This window comes from Sarcophilus harrisii, chromosome 6, assembly GCF_902635505.1.
Source record: "Sarcophilus harrisii chromosome 6, mSarHar1.11, whole genome shotgun sequence".
Classification (NCBI taxonomy): Eukaryota; Metazoa; Chordata; class Mammalia; order Dasyuromorphia; family Dasyuridae; genus Sarcophilus; species Sarcophilus harrisii.
Window position 1 is genome coordinate 148,869,495 of NC_045431.1, and position 18,867 is coordinate 148,888,361.

The 18,867-nt window shown below is 34.9% G+C and overlaps 1 protein-coding gene across 4 annotated transcripts in view; it reads right to left on the minus strand.

The window, feature by feature from the left end:
* Positions 1 to 1,587: 1,587 nt before the first annotated feature.
* The window catches only part of HERC3 (HECT and RLD domain containing E3 ubiquitin protein ligase 3), a 123,821-nt gene continuing 106,541 nt past the window's right edge, over positions 1,588 to 18,867 (minus strand). For all 4 annotated transcript variants that reach the window (XM_031942750.1, XM_031942752.1, XM_031942753.1 and 1 more), the window contains exons 24-26: positions 18,593 to 18,776; positions 17,985 to 18,087; positions 1,588 to 3,377 (exon numbers count right to left, since the gene is read on the minus strand). In XM_031942750.1, coding sequence (XP_031798610.1) covers positions 3,169 to 3,377; positions 17,985 to 18,087; positions 18,593 to 18,776 — 496 coding nt within the window. In that variant the 3' untranslated portion in view covers positions 1,588 to 3,168. The remainder of the gene's footprint in view (positions 3,378 to 17,984; positions 18,088 to 18,592; positions 18,777 to 18,867) is intronic.

The window sequence follows — 18,867 nt, forward strand, 5'->3', positions numbered from 1 at the left end:
TTGCTGCTGGAGCCCAACTATCTCTAGGCCATAACCACTGTGAAGCAGCTCCTGTCTTACTCTTGATCCTCTCTCCCCTAATGCTGGGAACAGCGTGATCAGTCTCCTTCCTTCAAATCCAAGAGAAACTTCCAGAGACCAGGCTAGCTTCTTCATATTATTACTCTGAATTATAGACTGTGGGAAACATCTCAGAAGTCCTGTCAAGTCCAAAAGAAACAGAAAACCCCTAATTCTGGGAAACGTATTACCACACACATTTCCTGGGTCACCAGGTCTCTTTAGTGTTGTTCCTTTGAATCTTCCTGGTTACAGAATAAAAAGATAGCTTGAACTTCAAGAAGCCAGATTAAATCCCCATGGATCCCATCCTCAGGTCAGGCTAGACCCTAAAGGCAGGAGTAAAGAGCATGAAGGGAATCAAGAGACATTCTCCAAAAGATGGAGAGTAGGTTCTCAACTTTCATTTCTCTGAGTTAAACTAGTGAATTAAAAATCCTCTCCATCTCCTACTTCTAGTATCCTCATCCCCACTCACAATCTTGCCCTTCCAATGTATTCGTCTTTCTATTTGTGTCTTGTGGAAGGAAGCCGTCACCAGGAAAAGTGGGCCTACTCACTTTTCACTGCTCTTCCCCTGTCATCCTTTCACCATCATCCCACAACAATGCTTCCTTTAGGGTCACCTTCCCATCTCTGGGTCATTCTCCATTCTTTAGGAGTTTGGCTTTTGGTTCTAATCTCCAGCCCAAATCCCTGCTTTCACATTTGAGAATTTCCATATGGATCTTGATATATCATCCTATATTCTGGCCTTCCAGTTCATCTTCTTTCTTAACTTTTTGTTACCAACAGGAGTGATCAAAACTTTATCATCATCACCCATAATATTTTACCTTCATAATTCAAAACTCCAGAATTCCTCATGGGATCACTTAATCATAGATTTGAAGCTATAATGGACCTTAGAGACCCTCTTAGTAGAACTCTGCCATTTTAGAGTTGAGAGAACTGAGACAAAAACAAACTCAGGAACTTGTTCAGGAATACATAATATATATATATATATATATATATATATATATATATATGTGTGTGTGATGCATATATATTCACACATACATAATATATAGGTGGAGGAGAAAGTTGAAATTTGAACTCAGGATTTATGATTCCAAAACCATTGCTATTTCTACAGTATTCTTCCACGTCTCTTCTATTTCACTCCTCCTACATCTATTGTCCCTTCTGTTTATACTATATTCCTAAGTCTCCCCATTGTGCCTTACTTTGTTCCCTTCATGGCTTTCATGGATGAGTACCTCTATGTTATCTTTAACTATTGAACTCTTACTCCCTTGTTTTATCGAGGCTCTCTGATGGCATTAGCACCTAGTACAACATCTAGCACTGGTTAACTGCTGATAAAATGCTTGTTGATTAACTCATAGCTATCAATGTGTCATTGGTTGGGAAACTCAGGAGGGCATTCTTCTGGGAAGGACAATATACTAATTTAGCAGAGAATTTAACATATTATCAAATCTGACCCTATATTATCCATTGTGTAGGTACAATGAAGAATAGTCTAATTTAAAACATCAGATTTATTGCATAATACCGAACAGTATGCACACACATAGAAAATAAACATTTCATATCCTTGTAATATAAAGAGACTGAAAAACTACCAATGTAGCAATCAGAGAAATTTAGAAAACAAAAAGCAAAAGCAAAACCCTATATCCTTTTGTTGAGATGTGTAAAGTTTAATATCTTGTAATATCATGTGGTTCATAAATACTGCATATTATATAAATAAGTTTTTTTCTAGTTTAGAAGGTCTTTAAAATTAGATTCATGTGAATTCTTTGATCATGAAGGACATTTTTTTTTTTCCATGATGTGGAAGGTAACAGAATTCCATTCCTTTGAGAAACATCTATGCAATTCAAACATAATCTCCCACTGTAATCAAGCATTTCAAATTTGCAAAACATAAGTTCTGTAATAAAGAATGTCCTTAATTTGCCAGCATTTACTGAAGAGGGAAGAAAAATCTGTCAAACAGAAATTTTACATTTTTAATGTAAATTTCAAAAGAAGCAATTGCATGCATTCTCTGAAGAGGAAGAACAAAGGAAAAGTTAAATAAAGTTAGAGAAAAACAGAAGGGGGGAAAGGAAAGATTCAAAAGGGAAAGGGGGAAAGTAAGAGGAAGTTGAGAAAAAAGAAAAAGTGAGGGAAACTGAGTTAGGGAAAAACTGATTAGAAATTTCACATTGTTATATATGGTTTATTGCTACTTTCTCCTGGCACAAGAGAGACTCTAAAAAACAAAACTTGCCAGGAAAGCAAGGTAACTCACATTCTTTTTTTCAGAGGGACATGGCTATAAGTGGTAGAAATAGAACTAGTTTCCACTGAAATGCCAAGCTACTTTGCAAATCCTTCAGAAGGAAAAGGAAGGGGGCCATATTCATAAAAAAGGAATTTTATTTTGTTTTTCTCTGAAGCTCTTAAAAAAAAAAAAAAAGGTATACAAAGGTTCATTGTTAAGTTCTCAAAGCTAGACCAAAGCCATAGACTGAAACTCAGTGGTTTAGAACTGTGACAGTCACTTCCTCCTGAGTGTCAGAGCACTGGTTGGGGCTTTGAGTCAAAGCCAGCCAAATGCACCAGTAAAATTTCAAAGGCTTCCAAGAGAGTGAATGATTTAACATTCTTAGGTAAAGAAGAAAAGGTCAACAAGAAAGGAGCTTTTAGAAGAATGAAAGAACAGGATATTGGACAAGGAATAATTGTAAAGGGGGAAAGGCATCTAAAAACTGACAACTAGGAAACTATTGTTTCATCCAGCAGCTCACCAACCCCATTGGGAAGTGTGACAGCTGGAATGGAAGAGGCTGAATTTGAGAAGGTAGTTTTTATAAAATCTCCAAATGAGAGTCAATTCCCCATTCCCGAACCCACTCCACCCCCAACCCAAATGCTGATTTGTTAGAGTTTCACTGCTTTGATATCCCTAGAAACATATCACTGAGATGCAGTCTTCAAATATTTCAACCCAATTCGATTGCACAAATCCAGAATAAAAATCACTCCATGTGTTCTTCTGCACAAGGCCCAGTGTGGGCATTGGGGTAGGGCAGGTGAACTCGGGGTGTCTCAGGCTAAACTAAATCCCTCATAGTGGTCAATCGCCTGTGTCAGGCGTATATTCAGGATCTCCTTGCTGCTGTATTTGGGTAGATCTAGAAGATTGTAGCAAGTATGAGCCACAGGCAAATATTCCTCCCCACTGGTTGTGGACTGGATGATGATTCGCAGGCTTGACATTCCATAGATAGGGATCCGGTCACTGCCTGTCAGAAATACTGAGAATAATGGGATAAGATATTAAACCACAGCCAAGCAAAAAAAAAAAAAAAAAGTGACAATCCCCAGTGATGTTTTTGTTTAGTCCTGATCCATTTCTACTAATGCCAAAAACACATCACATAATGGTATGTGCTGAACATGTCATTATTTCTTTTTTAAAAAATTATTTTCTTTTTTCATTTATGGAATAGCAAGTATTTTTTATAAATAAAAAAGATGACTACACATGAATCTGTAAATCCAGTGTGCATAACTTATTACTTCTTTTTAAATATATAACAGTTATTATGTAAATTTCTTTTCTTTTCTTTCCTCCTCCCTTTAAGTACTCCAGAATCCATCACAGATAATAAAATAGTAGAGTTAGAAGGGACATCCATAGCCATCTAGTCCGACCAATAGATGATAATCTCTTATAAGAGCAGGGACTATCTTTTGCCTATCACTATATCTCAGCTTCGTACAATTCCTGACACACAGCTTGTTGACTGACTGACTAAGTAACCCTATACAAAGTCACCATCACGATTTCATGGTCCACATTTATGATTTCACTGGTGTAGGGAATCCCCATTGAGAAAACTCTACCAATATAAGTCAAAGCCTACACGTGTGTGAACTGTACTCTCCGGGCTCTGAGAAGCCTCAACTGATCTCTTGAAACTGCATCAGCCTTTGGACTCCTATCTCCTCAGTTCCCTTTGCTCCTCTGATTGAAGGGCTGGAAGGTGAAGAAAAGGATTCCTCCCCAAACTTTCATGGCTTTGAGTCCTGACATCTCTTTTATTTCCATCAGCCTTACTCCTTTCAATTGGATTTGAATATGCCCCATCCCTCAGTCTTCAATCTTCCATAAAGCATAAGACATTGTTGCCCATTCCCCCCTAAATGTTCTCACATTTCTAGGTTTTCATTAACACTAGCTTTCCCCTTCTTTCGACAGGAATAGCTATCAATGCAACCTTTGTTTCAGGAAAAGAAGTCATTTTATAGCCCTATGATCTAACTCACCATCCCTATGTCTTATTTTTCCTAGTCACTCTTTTCTTATATGTGTTGTCTCCCCCATTAGATAACCAACTAAGGAATTTTGAAGCTGACACTGTCCTGATGGAGAGAGCCCAGTGTTTTCAGTCTAGTAGCCCCATTCTCCATCCTCCTATTCTCCCACTTTCCAGGCCAATGGACCTTGAAACATCTCCTGTAGCCCTTATTGAGGGAAATAACTCATTTAAGAAAGAGATTGTAATTAACAGCAAATCAACAACCAAACAATGGTCAAATAAGCCCCCAAATCCTAGGGATAATAATGCAGATGAAGAGGAGGAATAGGAAATTAATATAGTTTTTATTTGCATTTCCAGCATTTACAACTATGGCATTTGGAACCATAATGTAAGGAAATAGCCCTTGAGGAGATGATATGACCTGGAAACCCTCTTTTCAGGTACCAAACCTCCTACCTTTTTAGCAATAATAATAATAACTAGCATTTTATTATAATTTAAGATGTATAAACCACTATACATATTATCTTACATAACCCCCACAACAATCCTATGAAAGAGATGTTATTCTTATCTCATTTCAATAGTGAGGAATCAGAGGTTTTATCAGGGTTACACCAATATTAAGTGTCTACAGCAGAATTCAGATTCAGATCTTCCCAACCCTCCATAGTTATGACCTGAAAAAGAAATGGGTTTTTTTGTTGTTGTTGTTGTTGTTTTGCAACTGAAGCTCTTGGTACTGTCAAATGGTTCATCAGAAACTGATATACTATTATTAATGGAAATGACATTAAAAAATAAATACTGCTTTTGCTTCTATACCCTAAAAACTAGACAGCATTCGCCATCTGATTTGTAGCTAACACCTTCCTAATGTCTCCTCCATTAGAATGAGAGCTCCTTTAAAAAAAGGTTTTAAAAATTGTTTTAACATGTAATTGGGAGAACTTTTTTTTTTTTTAATGTGGGAAGATTTTGAGAATATGGTAGATATCAGAAAATTCCAATCTCTCCAGTTTTCCCTCACAAACAAAATAAAATTATGCCTCAAGGTGAAAAGCAAATAAGATGTGGGGCAAAATAGGGGTTCTCTATAGATAAGCCAAGAAGACCCAAAGAAAGATCTCAGGGCTGAGCTTTAACCTATGTGAAAAGTAAACATTTCCAGGCTAGGTCCTCAGAAACTGCAAGCAGGGAGCCCTGGGATTAAGTGGATTTAAAGGGAGCCTTAGACTAAAACACAGGAATTTTCATCTCCCAAAGAGGACAAGTAGGGAGGTGGGAGTCTGAGTCCAAGAAGACTAAGGGAACTTCTGATGATTAAAAATGCCAGTACCAGCTGTGTTGCGGAGACTGGCCCTGGGCTAGAAAGAACCAGCATACCTTATAAGTGCAGAAGCAGTGGGTCAAGGATGCTACTGCCTGCGGGCAGAAAGAGGGTGGAGGTTTTAGTTTATGGTTCCAAGGTGAAGTGAAGCTAAAGGCACTATTCCCCCAATCTCAGGATTAGAGGTACTTACACTATTAGTTCTTATTTAAAAAAAAAAAAAAAAATTAACAGGCAAAGAAGAAAGAACCTAGCCACAGAAACTTACTATGATAATAGGGAAGACTGGGTCTTCAGAAAAGGACAGTGAAGTGTTAAAAAAAGAAAAAAAAAAAAAAAAGCTTCAACACCAAAGAATAATAAAGTTAAATGGCTACCTATCCCGAAGTGAATTTATAGAACAAAACAACAACAACAACAACAACAACAAAACTTCAAAATCATGTGAGAGATTGAGGAAAAAATTAAAAAAACTAAAATAAAAACCATCCAAGAAAAACAAGAAGATTATGAAAAAAAAGCTAAACAACTAGAAAAGGAGATTCAGTCTTAACAAAGAAAATAATTCTTTGAATATTAGAAATGAGTAAAGGGAAGCCAGTAAGGCTATACGAGACCAAGAAATAACAAAAGAAAATACAAAGAATGAAAAAATAGACGAGAATGGGAAATATCTTTTTAAGAAAACAGCAGATCTGGAGAACAGATCAAAAAGAGAAAACATAAGAATAACTGGACCACCTGAAAGCTGCAACCAAAAAAAGAATGTTGACACAATACTACAAGAAATGATCAAAGAAAAGTGTCCTGAAGTGATGAAACAAGAGGAGAAAGTAGAAATAGAAAAAAAATCCATTGATCTCCACCTCAAAGAGATCCTACAAGGAAAACACATAGGAATATTATTGCTAACTTTCAAAACCCCCAGATCAAAGAGAAAATTTTACAAGAAACAACCAACCACCACCACCACAAAAACAATTCAAATATGCTGAAGCTACAATTAGAATTGTACAGAACTTTTAAGCAACTACAATAAAAGACTGCAGTCCTAGAATATTATATATCAACAATCAAAAGAATTAAGTCAAAAATATCATATTCAATAAAACTAAGCATAATATTGGACAAAAAAATGGACATTTAAAGAACTCACAGATTTTCAAGATTTTGTCTCAACCAAAACTGAACTCAATAGAAAATTTAACACATAAGAGCCAACCTTAAAGTCTAATTTCAAGGGGCTCAACAAGGACAAACTGATGTCCATGTTATACATGGAAATTTAAACCATATGTCTAAAACTAACATCAGTTAGTTTAACTCTGACTGGAGCAGAGCTAAGTATGATCTAACTCTAAAAAGCAAAACTGTCTAGAAAAGGTAAAAATAGGGGCAGCAAGATGGCATAAAGCACTGTCCCCTAAGTCAAGAGGACCCGAGTTCAAATTCAGCTTCAGACACTTAACAATAACTATATGACCCAGGGCAAGTCACTTAATTCCAACTGCCTCACAAATTAATAAATATTATAAAAATGAGGTGCAGAGGAAGAACCAATCCAGAGGCATTAGATGGGAAAGGAGGAATGGTAGTTCTAAAAACCTCTTTACATCAGAAATGGATTAAATAGAGAATACATAGGAATACTTTGAAGGGTATTAACACTCTCCAAAATTTATAAAGAAATAAGGTGGGGAGGGAATAGGATAAAGTAAAGTATAGAAAGATGTGGCAGTAGGACAAGATGTGTAGATTAATGGGAAAGGGATAGAGAGGAAGAGAAAGAGTGTCTTAGAATAAGATAAGATCGAAATGGGTTCGTGATCTAGACATAAAGGATGATATTATAAACAAACTAGAAGAACATAGGATAGTTTACCTCTCAGATTTGTGGAGGAGGAAGAAATTTGTGACCAAAGAAGAACCAGAAATCATTATTGATCACAAAATAGATAATTTCAATTATATTAAGTTAAAAAGTTTTTGTACAAAGAAAACTAATGCAGACAAGATTAGAAAGGAAGCAATAAACTGAGAAAATATTTTTATATCCACAGGATCTGATAAAGGCCTCATTTCTAAAATATATAGAGAATTAACTCAAATTTATAATAGTTCAAGCGATTCTCCAATTGATAAATGGTCAAAAGATATGAACAGACAGTTTTCAGATGAAGAAACTGAAACTATTTGTAGTCACATGAAAAGGTATTTCAAATCACTGTTGATCAGAGAAATGCAAATTAAGACAACTCTGAGATACCACTACATACCTGTCAGATTGGCTAAGATGACGGGAAAAGAAAATGATGAATATTAGAGGGGATGTGGGAAAACTGGGACACTGATACATTGTTTGTGGAACTGTGAACAGATCTAACCATTCTGGAGAGCAATTTGGAACTATGCTCAAAAAGTTATAAAACTGTGTATACCCTTTGATCCCAGCAGTGTTACTACTGGGATTATAGCCCAAAGAGATCTTAAAGGAGGGAAAGGGACCCACATGTGCAAAAATGTTTGCAGCAGCCTTCTTTGTAGTGGCAAAAAACTGGAAACTGAGTGGATGCCCATCAATTGGAGAATGGCTGAACAAATTATGGTTTATGAATGCTATGGAATACTATTATTCTGTAAGAAATAGCCATCAGGATGATTTCAGAGAGGCTTGGAGAGACCTACACGAACTGATGCTAAGTGAAATGAGCAAAACTAGGAGATCATTATACATGGCAACAAGACTATACGACGATCAGTTCTAATGGACGCGGCTCTTTTCAACAATGAGATGATTCAAACCAGTTCCATTTGTTCAGGGATGAAGAGAGCCATCTACATGCAGAGAGAGAACTATGGGAACAGAGTGTGGAACATACAACATAGTATTCTCACTCTCTCTGTTGTATTTTGTTTTCTTTCTCAATTTTTCTTTTTCTTCCTTCTTAATCTGATTTTTCTTGTGCAGCAAGATAACTGTATAAAGTTATCTTTATATTGGATTTAACATGTATTTCAACATATTTAACATGTATTGGACTACCTGCCAACTAAGGGAGGGGATGGAAGGGGAAAGAGGGGAAAATTTGGAACAAAAGATTTTGCAAAAATCAATGTTGGAAAAATTACCCATGCATACGCTTTGTTAACAAAAAAAAAAAAAAAGCTTTAATAAAAAAATAAAATAGGGTACAGAAGGGTGCTTAGATTAATGTGAATGGGATAAAAAGGGGAAGAAAAAGGTGAGAGGAGAAGATAAGAGGAGGAATCTATGGGGGGGTGTTAAATAATAGCAAAGCATATTAAACAATAAAACTAATTAAAAGAGTTAGCAGTGATAGGAAATAAGAAATATACACAAACACAATAACAAGGATCAGTAATAGAATTCATTATGGGGGGAGTAGGGCTACAAATCATTGACCTCATACAAAGTCAAACTTAAAGATTCAATCAAGAGAGAAAACTACATTATAAGTTAGAAATATTAATATTGTTTTAAATGCATATCTAAGTATATATAAATGTATATGTATGTGTGATGTATGCATGTAGGTGTGTGTATATTTATATACATATGTATGTGTATGAGTGTGTGGGAAAATGAGTATGTGTGTGCATCTCCATGTTTATCTGTAGCCTGCTTGGGGGAAGTAAAGGGGAGAAATAGGGGGGTAAAGAGTAAAGTTAAAAGCACACAGCAAAGAATAAAAGAAAAACTACAAGGAAGCAAAAGATGGATAGAAATGAATATAATGTCTTCTATTACTGTGTGTGCTTGCTTGAAATGGAAATCTATTGTTACATATTTGAAATCCTCTTTCATGTTTTGCTGGACACATGACGACTTTTTAAATTTCCCCTTTTTCTACCTTTCTTTTTCTATTTCATTTTTTCTTGGAGTGGAGCCAAAATGGTAGAGAGTAGAGAGGTCTTTGTCTGAGCTCTTTCTGGCTTCCCTCAGATCAATACCAGATCAAGCGTCTGAACACATTTTGGAATAATAGCAAAATGCAAAAAGGAGTTTAAAAAAGCTAACTGAAGAAAATAATTTACCAAAAATTAGAATTCAACAAATGGAAGCGAATGACTCAATGAGACATCAAGCATCAGTCAAACAAAAGCAAAAAATGAAAAAAAAAATGGAAGAAAATGTAAAATATCTCATCAGAAAAACAATTGACCTGGGAAATCATTTTAGGAGAGACAATCTAAGAATTATTGGACTACCTGAAAATCACAATGAAAAAAAAGAGCCTAGACAACATCTTTCAAGAAATCATCAAGGAAAACTGCCCTTATGTCCTGGAACTAGAGGGTAAAATAGCCATTGAAAGAATCTACCAATTACCTTCTGAAAGAAACCCCACAATGAAACTCCAAGGAAAATCATCGCTAAATTTCAGAATTAACAAATCAAGGAGAAAATACTGCAAGCAGAAAGAAACAATTTAAATATTGAAGAGACAATCAGGATTATCCAGGACTTAATAGCTTACACTTTAAAGGATTGAAGGACCTGAAATAAGATATTCTAGAGGAGAAGCTTGCATTGCAGTCAAAAATCAAGTATCCAGCAAAATTAAGCATTATGTTTCAGGGAAAAAGATAGACATTCAGTGAAATAGGGGATTTTCATTTAATGTTGATGAAAAGACAAGAACTGAATAGAAAATTTGATCTTCAAATACAAATCTCAAGAGAAGTATAAAAAGATAAAGAAAAAAAAACTAGGTTATAGGTATAATTTGACTTTATTGTAATGATATAAAAAAGAAATTAGATGGAAAAGGAATAGTACTGAAAGAAAAAAAAAGGGAAGTAAAACGGGGTAAATTACAACATATGAAGAGGCAAAAAAGACCTATTACAATTGAGGGAAAGAAAGGTAGGAGCATTGTGTGAACCTTAATCTCATCAGATTAGGCTCAAAGAGAGAACATCAGACATATTTAGTTTCTTAGAGAAACTTTTCTCATCCTGTAGGGAAGTAGGAAGGAAAAGGAGAAAGGAAAAGGAGAGGGTCTATAAAAGGGGAGGGCAGATTGAGAGAGGTGATGGTCAGAAGCAAAATACTGGGGAGGAGGGAAAGAGGGAAAATAAAGAGAAAAGTACAACTTGGCGAAAACAAGATGGCGGGAAATACAAAGTTAGTAATTTTAACTGTGAATGTGAATGGGATGAACTCTCCCATAAAATGGAAGCAGACACCAGACTGGATTAAAATTCAGAATCCTACAATATGTTGTTTACAAGAAACACATTTAAGGCAGAGCAATACATACAGAGTAAAGGTAAAAGGCTGAAGCAGAATCTATTATGCTTCAACTGAAGTTAAAAAAAAAAAAAAGCAGAGGTACCAATCCTGATCTCAGATCAAGCAAAAGCAAAAATAGATCTAATTAAAAGAGATAAGGAAGGAAACTACATTTTGCTAAAGGGTACCATAGATAATGAAGTAAGATCAATACTAAGCATATATGGACCAAATGGTATAGCATCCAAATTCCTAGAGAAGAAGTTAAGAGAGCTGCTGCAAGAAGAAATAGACAGCAAAACTATACTAGTGGGGGATCTCAACCTTGCTCTCTCAGAACTAGATAAATTGAATCACAAAATAAATAAAAAAGAAGTTAAGGAGGTAAACAGAATTTTAGAAAAGTTAGGTATGATAGACCTTAAGAGAAAATTGAATGGGGACAAAAAGGAATATACTTTTTTCTCAGTGGTACATGGAACTTACACAAAAATTGACCATGTATTAGGGCATAAAAATTTCAAAATCAAATGCAAAAAAGAGATAAATAGTAAATGTATCTTTTCCAGATCATGATATAATATAAATTACACATAATAAAGGGCCAGAGAAAAATAGGCAAAAAATTCATTGGAAACTAAATAATCTAATGCTAAAGAATGAGTGGGTGAAACTAATCATAGACACAATAATTTTATCCAAGAGAATGACAATAAGGAGACAACATACTAAAGTTTATGGGATGCAGCTAAAGCAGTTTTAGGGGGAAATTTTATATTTTGCTTTTTCTTATTTTGTATTTAGTTTTAGATAAACATTTTTTGAAAGAATGTGAACTCCTCATTCGAATAACTCCTATTGGGAGCAGGGGAGGTTCACGATATTTTCCACAATAGTCCCACAACTATCCCTTTTAATCCCTTACATCCTCACAATCATGCCTCACATGACAACCACCCATTTGGCTCTGATCACTTCTTTCCTATATTATTACAATAACCTGTTCCTTTTTTTCATCAGCTAACGCCTTGTTTTGATTGCTGTGTTCCAATTCATCATTTGAACTACTACTAAAGAGATGGATCAAGCCAGTTTAAGTTCTCTTTATTGTTGCCAATATTTTTACTATAACTAAATTCATTGTTCTTATTTTTGACATGAGTCAGATAGAAATGTTAAGAATAGGTCAGTATCATTGCTATCTTTTAATCTGATGACTGCTGATCTATTACACATGAGTATTAGGACATAATTTCATCTTCGAGAGAATAACTAGAGGAGGCAGGGTGGTATATATAGATATATCACATGGTTTTTACTTCTTCAGATAATTCTCTATTTTTTGAAGGTTTTTTATTCAGTATAGTTTGCAGATTATGAATTTTCAACATGGTGATGCCTACTAAAGTATTGTAATTAAATTTTTATAACTCAATATTACATCATTATGAGTACATTATAACAGCAGTATGTTGTTGTGGGTATCAATGCTGCTTACAGGAGACACTTTGATTCCAGAACAAGTTATCTGTTGAATTCTTCAGGATATTTTGGTATATAAGTATGGGAATTTGCTGATTGCTGGTTTATAAAGGATAAAGAACTTTTGTTTTGTACTTTTAACTACCTGATTATGACTATTATGATTTTTATTTGTTATCCACTGAAATTATATCTGAAACTTCCATTGTAAGAAACTCCTTTCCTAAGCAGAAGGAATTTTTATACTGTTTATTATAATTCTTATCATTTGCATGTTAAGAATTAATGGATAAAAACCCTATTCCAAGATAAAGTCAAAATGGGTTCATGATTTACACATTAAAGGTATAAGGGCAAATTAGGGGAGGAAAGCATAGTTTACCTCTCAGATCTGTGGAGAAGGGAGGAATTTATGGCCAAAGAAGAACTAGAGAACATTATGAAACACAAAATTGACAACTATATTAAATAACAAGGGTTTGCACAAACAAAACCAATGCAGCTAGGATTAGAAAAGGAAGCAGAAATCTGGGAAATAAATTTAACTTAATGTTTCAGATAAAGGCCTCATTTCTAAAACACATAGACAACTGAGTCAAATTTATAATAATAGAAGTCATTTCTCAATTGACAAATGGTGAAAGGATATGAATACACAATTTTCAGATGAAGACATTAAAACCATTTTTAGTCATACGAAAAAATGCTCTAAACCACTATTGATTAGTAAAATGCAAATTAAGACAACTCTGAGGTACTACTTCATACCTCATACCTCTGTTGCTCAAGATGACAGAAACAAATAATGAAAAATGTTGGAGGGGATGTGGAAATGGGACACTAATTCAATGCTGGTGGAGTTGTAAACTAATCTGGCCATTCTGGAGAGCAATTTTTTTGTTGTTGTTGTTTTTGTTTCTTTTTTTCTTTTTTTTTTTTTTATTTAATAGCCTTTTATTTACAGGATATATACATGGGTAACTTTACAGCATTAACAATTGCCAAACCTCTTGTTCCAATTTTTCACCTCTTACCCCCCCACCCCCTCCCCTAGATGGCAGGATGACCAGTAGATGTTAAATATATTAAAATATAAATTAGATACACAATAAGTATACATGACCAAAACGTTATTTTGCTGTACAAAAAGAATCAGACTCTGAAATATTGTACAATTAGCTTGTGAAGGAAATCAAAAATGCAGGTGTGCATAAATATAGGGATTGGGAATTCAATGTAATGGTTTTTAGTCATCTCCCAGAGTTCTTTTTCTGGGTATAGCTAGTTCAGTTCATTACTGCTCCATTAGAAATGATTTGGTTGATCTCGTTGCTGAGGATGGCCTGATCCATCAGAACTGGTCATCATCTAGTATTGTTGTTGAAGTATATAATGATCTCCTGGTCCTGCTCATTTCACTCAGCATCAGTTCGTGTAAGTCTCTCCAGGCCTTTCTGAAATCATCCTGTTGGTCATTTCTTACAGAACAGTAATATTCCATAATTTTCATATACCACAATTTATTCAGCCATTCTCCATCTGATGGACATCCATTCAGTTTCCAGTTTCTAGCCACTACAAAAAGGGCTGCCACAAACATTCGTGCACATACAGGTCCCTTTCCCTTCTTTATAATCTCTTTGGGATATAATCCCAGTAGTAACACTGCTGGATCAAAAGGTATGCACAGTTTGATAACTTTTTGAGCATAGTTCCAAACTACTCTTCTGGAGAGCAATTTGAAACTATACCTAAAGGGCTATCAAACTGTGTATCCTCTTTGATTCAGTTGTGTCTTTACTGGGTCAGTATTCCAGAAAAATCATAAAAAAGGGAAAAGGTGCCAAATGTGTAAAACTATTTGTATCAATCCTTTTTGTAATGGCAAGGAAATGGAAACTGAGTGGATGCCCCTCAGTTAGAGAATGACTGAATAAGTTACAGTATATGAATGTTACAGAATATTATTGTTCTATAAGAAACAATCAGCAGAATGATTTCAGAGAGGCCTGGAGAGATTTATATGAACTAATGCTAAGTGAAGTGAGTACAACTAAGAGAACATTGTGGACAGAAACAATTAAATTATGTGATGATCAACTGTAATGGACTCAGCTCTTCAACAATGAGGTGATTCAAGGCAATTCCAATAAACTTTTGATAGAAAGAGCCATCTGCATCCAGAGAGAAAACTATGGAGACTAAATGTGGATAAAAGCAGTTTCTCACCTTTTTTGTTGTTATTATTGTTTGTTTGCTTGTTTTTTCTTTCTCATTTTTTCCCTTTTGATCTGATTTCTCTCACACAGCATGACAAATTTGGAAATATGTTTAGAAGAATTGCACATGTTTAACCTACATTGGATAACTTGCTGTCTAAAGGAGGGAGGATGGGAGGAGGGGAGAGGTAAGAAGAAAAATGTGGAATACAAGGTTTTGCAAGTATAAATGTTGAAAATTATCTTTGCAAGTATTTTGAAAAATAAAAAGCTATCATTATTATTTTTTTTAAATAAGTTTTAAAAAATGATGAGCTGGCTGATTTCAGGAAAGCCTGGAAAGACTTACATGAATTGATGCTAAGTGAAGTGAGCAGAACCAAGAGAACATTGTACACAGTAATAACAAGATTATGTAATGATCAACTAGATCATTACCTTGGTCTTCTCAATAGTGCGGTGAGGCACTCTAGTCCTTCTTTGGCCATAAATCCCTCCCTTATCCACAGATCTGAGAGGTAGACTATCCCTTGCTCTCCTAATTTGCCCTTATACCCTTAATATGTAAATCATGAACCCATTTTGACCTTATCTTGGTACAGGGTTTTTATCCATTAATTCTTAACATGCAAATGATAAGAATTATAATAAACAGTACAAAAATTCCTTTTGCTTAGGAAAGGAGTTTTTTTACAATTGAAGTTTCAGATACAATTTCAGTGGATAACAAATAAAAATCATAACAATCATAATCAGGTAGCTAAAAGTGTTGGCAATTCCAACAGACAACAGAAAATGCCATTTACATCCAGCAAAAACTATGGAGATTAAATATGGATCAAAGCATAGTATTTTCACTTTGGTTTGTTGTTTTTTTCTTTTTCATAGTTTTTTCCCTTTTGATTTTCCTTGCACAAAATGACATATTAAAATAGATTTAAAAGAATTACATAGAATACATCCAGCCATTCTGGAGAGCAATTTGGAACTATGCCCAAAAAGTTATCAAACTGTGCATACCCTTTGATCCGTCAGTGTTTCTACTGGGCTTATACCCCAAAGAGATACTGAAAAAGGGAAAGGGACCTGTATGTGCCAAAATGTTTGTAGCAGCCCTGTTTGTAGTGGCCAGAAGCTGGAAAATGAATGGATGCCCATCAATTGGAGAATGGTTGAGTAAATTGTGGTATATGAATGTTATGGAATATTATTGTTCTGTAAGAAATGACCAGCAGGACGAATACAGAGAGGATTGGCGAGACCTACATGAACTGATGCTGAGTGAAATGAGCAGAACCAGGAAATCATTATATACCTCAACAACGATACTGTATGAGGATGTATTCTGATGGAAGTGGATTTCTTCAACAAAGACAAGATCTAACTTAGTTTCAATTGATCAAGGATGGACAGAAGCAGCTACACCCAAAGAAAAAACCTAGGAAATGAATGTAAACTGCTTGCATTTTTGTTCTTCTTCCCAGGTTATTTATACCTTCTAAATCCAATTCTCCTTGAGCAACAAGAAAACTGTTCGGTTCTGCACACATATATTGTATCCAAGATCTACTGTAATCTATTTAACATGTATAGGACTGCTTACCATCTTGGGGAGAGGGTGGAGGGAGGGAGGGGAAAAATCGGAACAGAAGTGAGTGCAAGGGATAATGTTGTAAAAAATTACCCTGGCATGGGTTCTGTCAATAAAAAGTTATTTAATTAAAAAAAAAAAGAATTACATATATTTAATCTATATCAGATTACTTGATGTTTTGGAGAGGAGGAAGAGGACAAGAAAAATTTGGAACACAAAGTCTTACAAAAATGAAAGTTGAAAACTATCTTTATATGTATTTGGAAATTAAACTACTATTGAAAAATTTTTTATAATGAGTTAATGGATAAATTTGCCTGTCAAAAGTTGAAGAATTTTTTTTTTCTTGAAAATTCAGCAAATGGTTTTGGCTTCCCTCAACTCCTAAATCCCAAGGTAATTGGGTTTTTTTTTCTCTCAAGGTCAGGATGCCCAGCCTAAAATAACTACCACCTCCAGATGTCACTAGCTGTACATTATCTTTAGATTAATTATAATTTGCCCATTCTAGGTCTGACTCCAAAGTCAGTATCTAAGGATCCTGAATATGTACCAAAGTCAAGCCACCTGAAAGACAAATCATAAGGGCAGGAAACACTGTCTATGATATCAAGCAACTGGACCTTGACCAATAAGCATACCTTAAATCTTTAAAAATGCATGAGAGTAAGGAATTTTCTGGTAAGTACTGACAACAAAAACCAATTTTTTTTTTTAGAATATCAGCAGGAGCAATCCAACCTCAAATTATACCACTGCCAAAGACTCTTTCCATAAAAGTATTGAAGAGCAAGACTAAATTCTATAGACCCAATTAGACCTTTCACTTGTTAGTACAAGGAGGCCTTGGTAGCTTTTGTACTCACTTTTTTCCCCAAGTTCCAGTCAATTGTAATTAATTTCTTACAATAGTTGATACCCTTTAATAAACTTCAAGGAAATATATGTAAGATATGCTTTGGATTTTGCTTTCTCTTTTTGGTCATAGGAGGCAGGGAATGAGTTATCATATAATTTCATTTGGAGTGCATTTGCTGCTAAATGCAAGAAAATGATGGAAAAGTTCAAATTCCTCTCTAACCCTTAGATCCCAGAAACCAAACCTTTTAATTATTTTTCTTACCTCCCTAGTACATCTTTCCTACAAATGACAAATTGATATATTTTTTTTAAAAACACAGATCTGATCATGTTGCTACCCCACTCAAGAAACTTCCTTATAGAGTCTAGGATAAAATAGACATGCCTTTGTTAAAGTCCTTCATAATCTAGGTCAATATCAGTTTCACATTACTTTCACCACATCCTTTATGTTATATACAAATTGACATACTTGGAGATCTCTTTACAAAATACTCTTGCCTCCTTTTTTCTGTGCTTTTGCCCAAACTGCACCACCTTTCTTCATCTCCACCTCCAAGAATCTTTAGACGTCTTCATGGCTCAACTCACGTTTTATTTTTTAAAAGAACTCTTTCTGTACTCCCTGAATTGTTAGTCCCTTATCCTTGCCACTACCCTGATGACTTTTTTTGTATTTACATATTTTGTATTAAATTATCCAGGTAAATGTTTTCATTCTAGTAGAATATAATTTTCTTAAGGGCATGGAAGTTCAATTTTTTTATATTTGGATCCCTACACATAGTAGGCACTTAATAAATCCTTATTTAATTACTGAATTAAGATATATAACTCATTAATAAGTACTTACAAAGAAATTTCTTCTTCTTTTCCAGTGGAAATTCATGAAAAGTTTCCCAAAACATTTTCACTGTGGGATGTGAAGGTGAATAATCACCTTTATAGATTGTGCTCTGTTAAAGAAAAAGTCCAAGGAACTTAGAAAAATAACAGCGCTTACAAACTTACAAAAATAAAAGCAATAATCAAGATCTTTTCCTTCAGACAGTAAACATAATAATGAACATAATTGAGACAAACTAGCAAACTGCAGAAAATTCACACATTTCCTCATCTATTCAATAACTGAAAGCCAATAGAAATGGTATCCAGAACTATGAAAATAGAGAGGAAGCTGGCCCTGCTAGACATTGGAAAAACACTGGGTTACTTGTGGAAGAATGAGGGAACAAAGGCAAGCTCAGCAAAGCCAAGGGACAAGATAAGGAACAAGTGTGATCAGAGGGAAAAGACTGAAAAAATGGTTAAAGATTGTCTCCCATCTACTAAGAACTCCCTTTAAGGATTAGAGAGCTCCTAATAAATTGTGGTATATTAACAAAAACACTAAGCTCAGAATAGACAAAACCCAGAGTAATTGTAGTCTTTCTCCACCAAAATGTCATATTATGCCCTTACCTCTTCCAACTCTTCCCAGTTATAATTGCTGTTTCCCACAATCATGGCCCTGAGTTCTGAAGGCTGGAAGAGTTCCAATACTTTGCCTCCACACACCTTCAGAAAACCACTCGAAAAGGCTGCATACCATTCATGGATTGACAAGTGGAAGACATAGTTGACATAAGCATCCACAAATTCCTGCCTGCCCAAAGAAAAAAAAAGAAGATATTAAGGTCATGTTATATATGTCAATGAGGGCTATATATTTCAATTTTAGTCTTTTTATTTTTTTT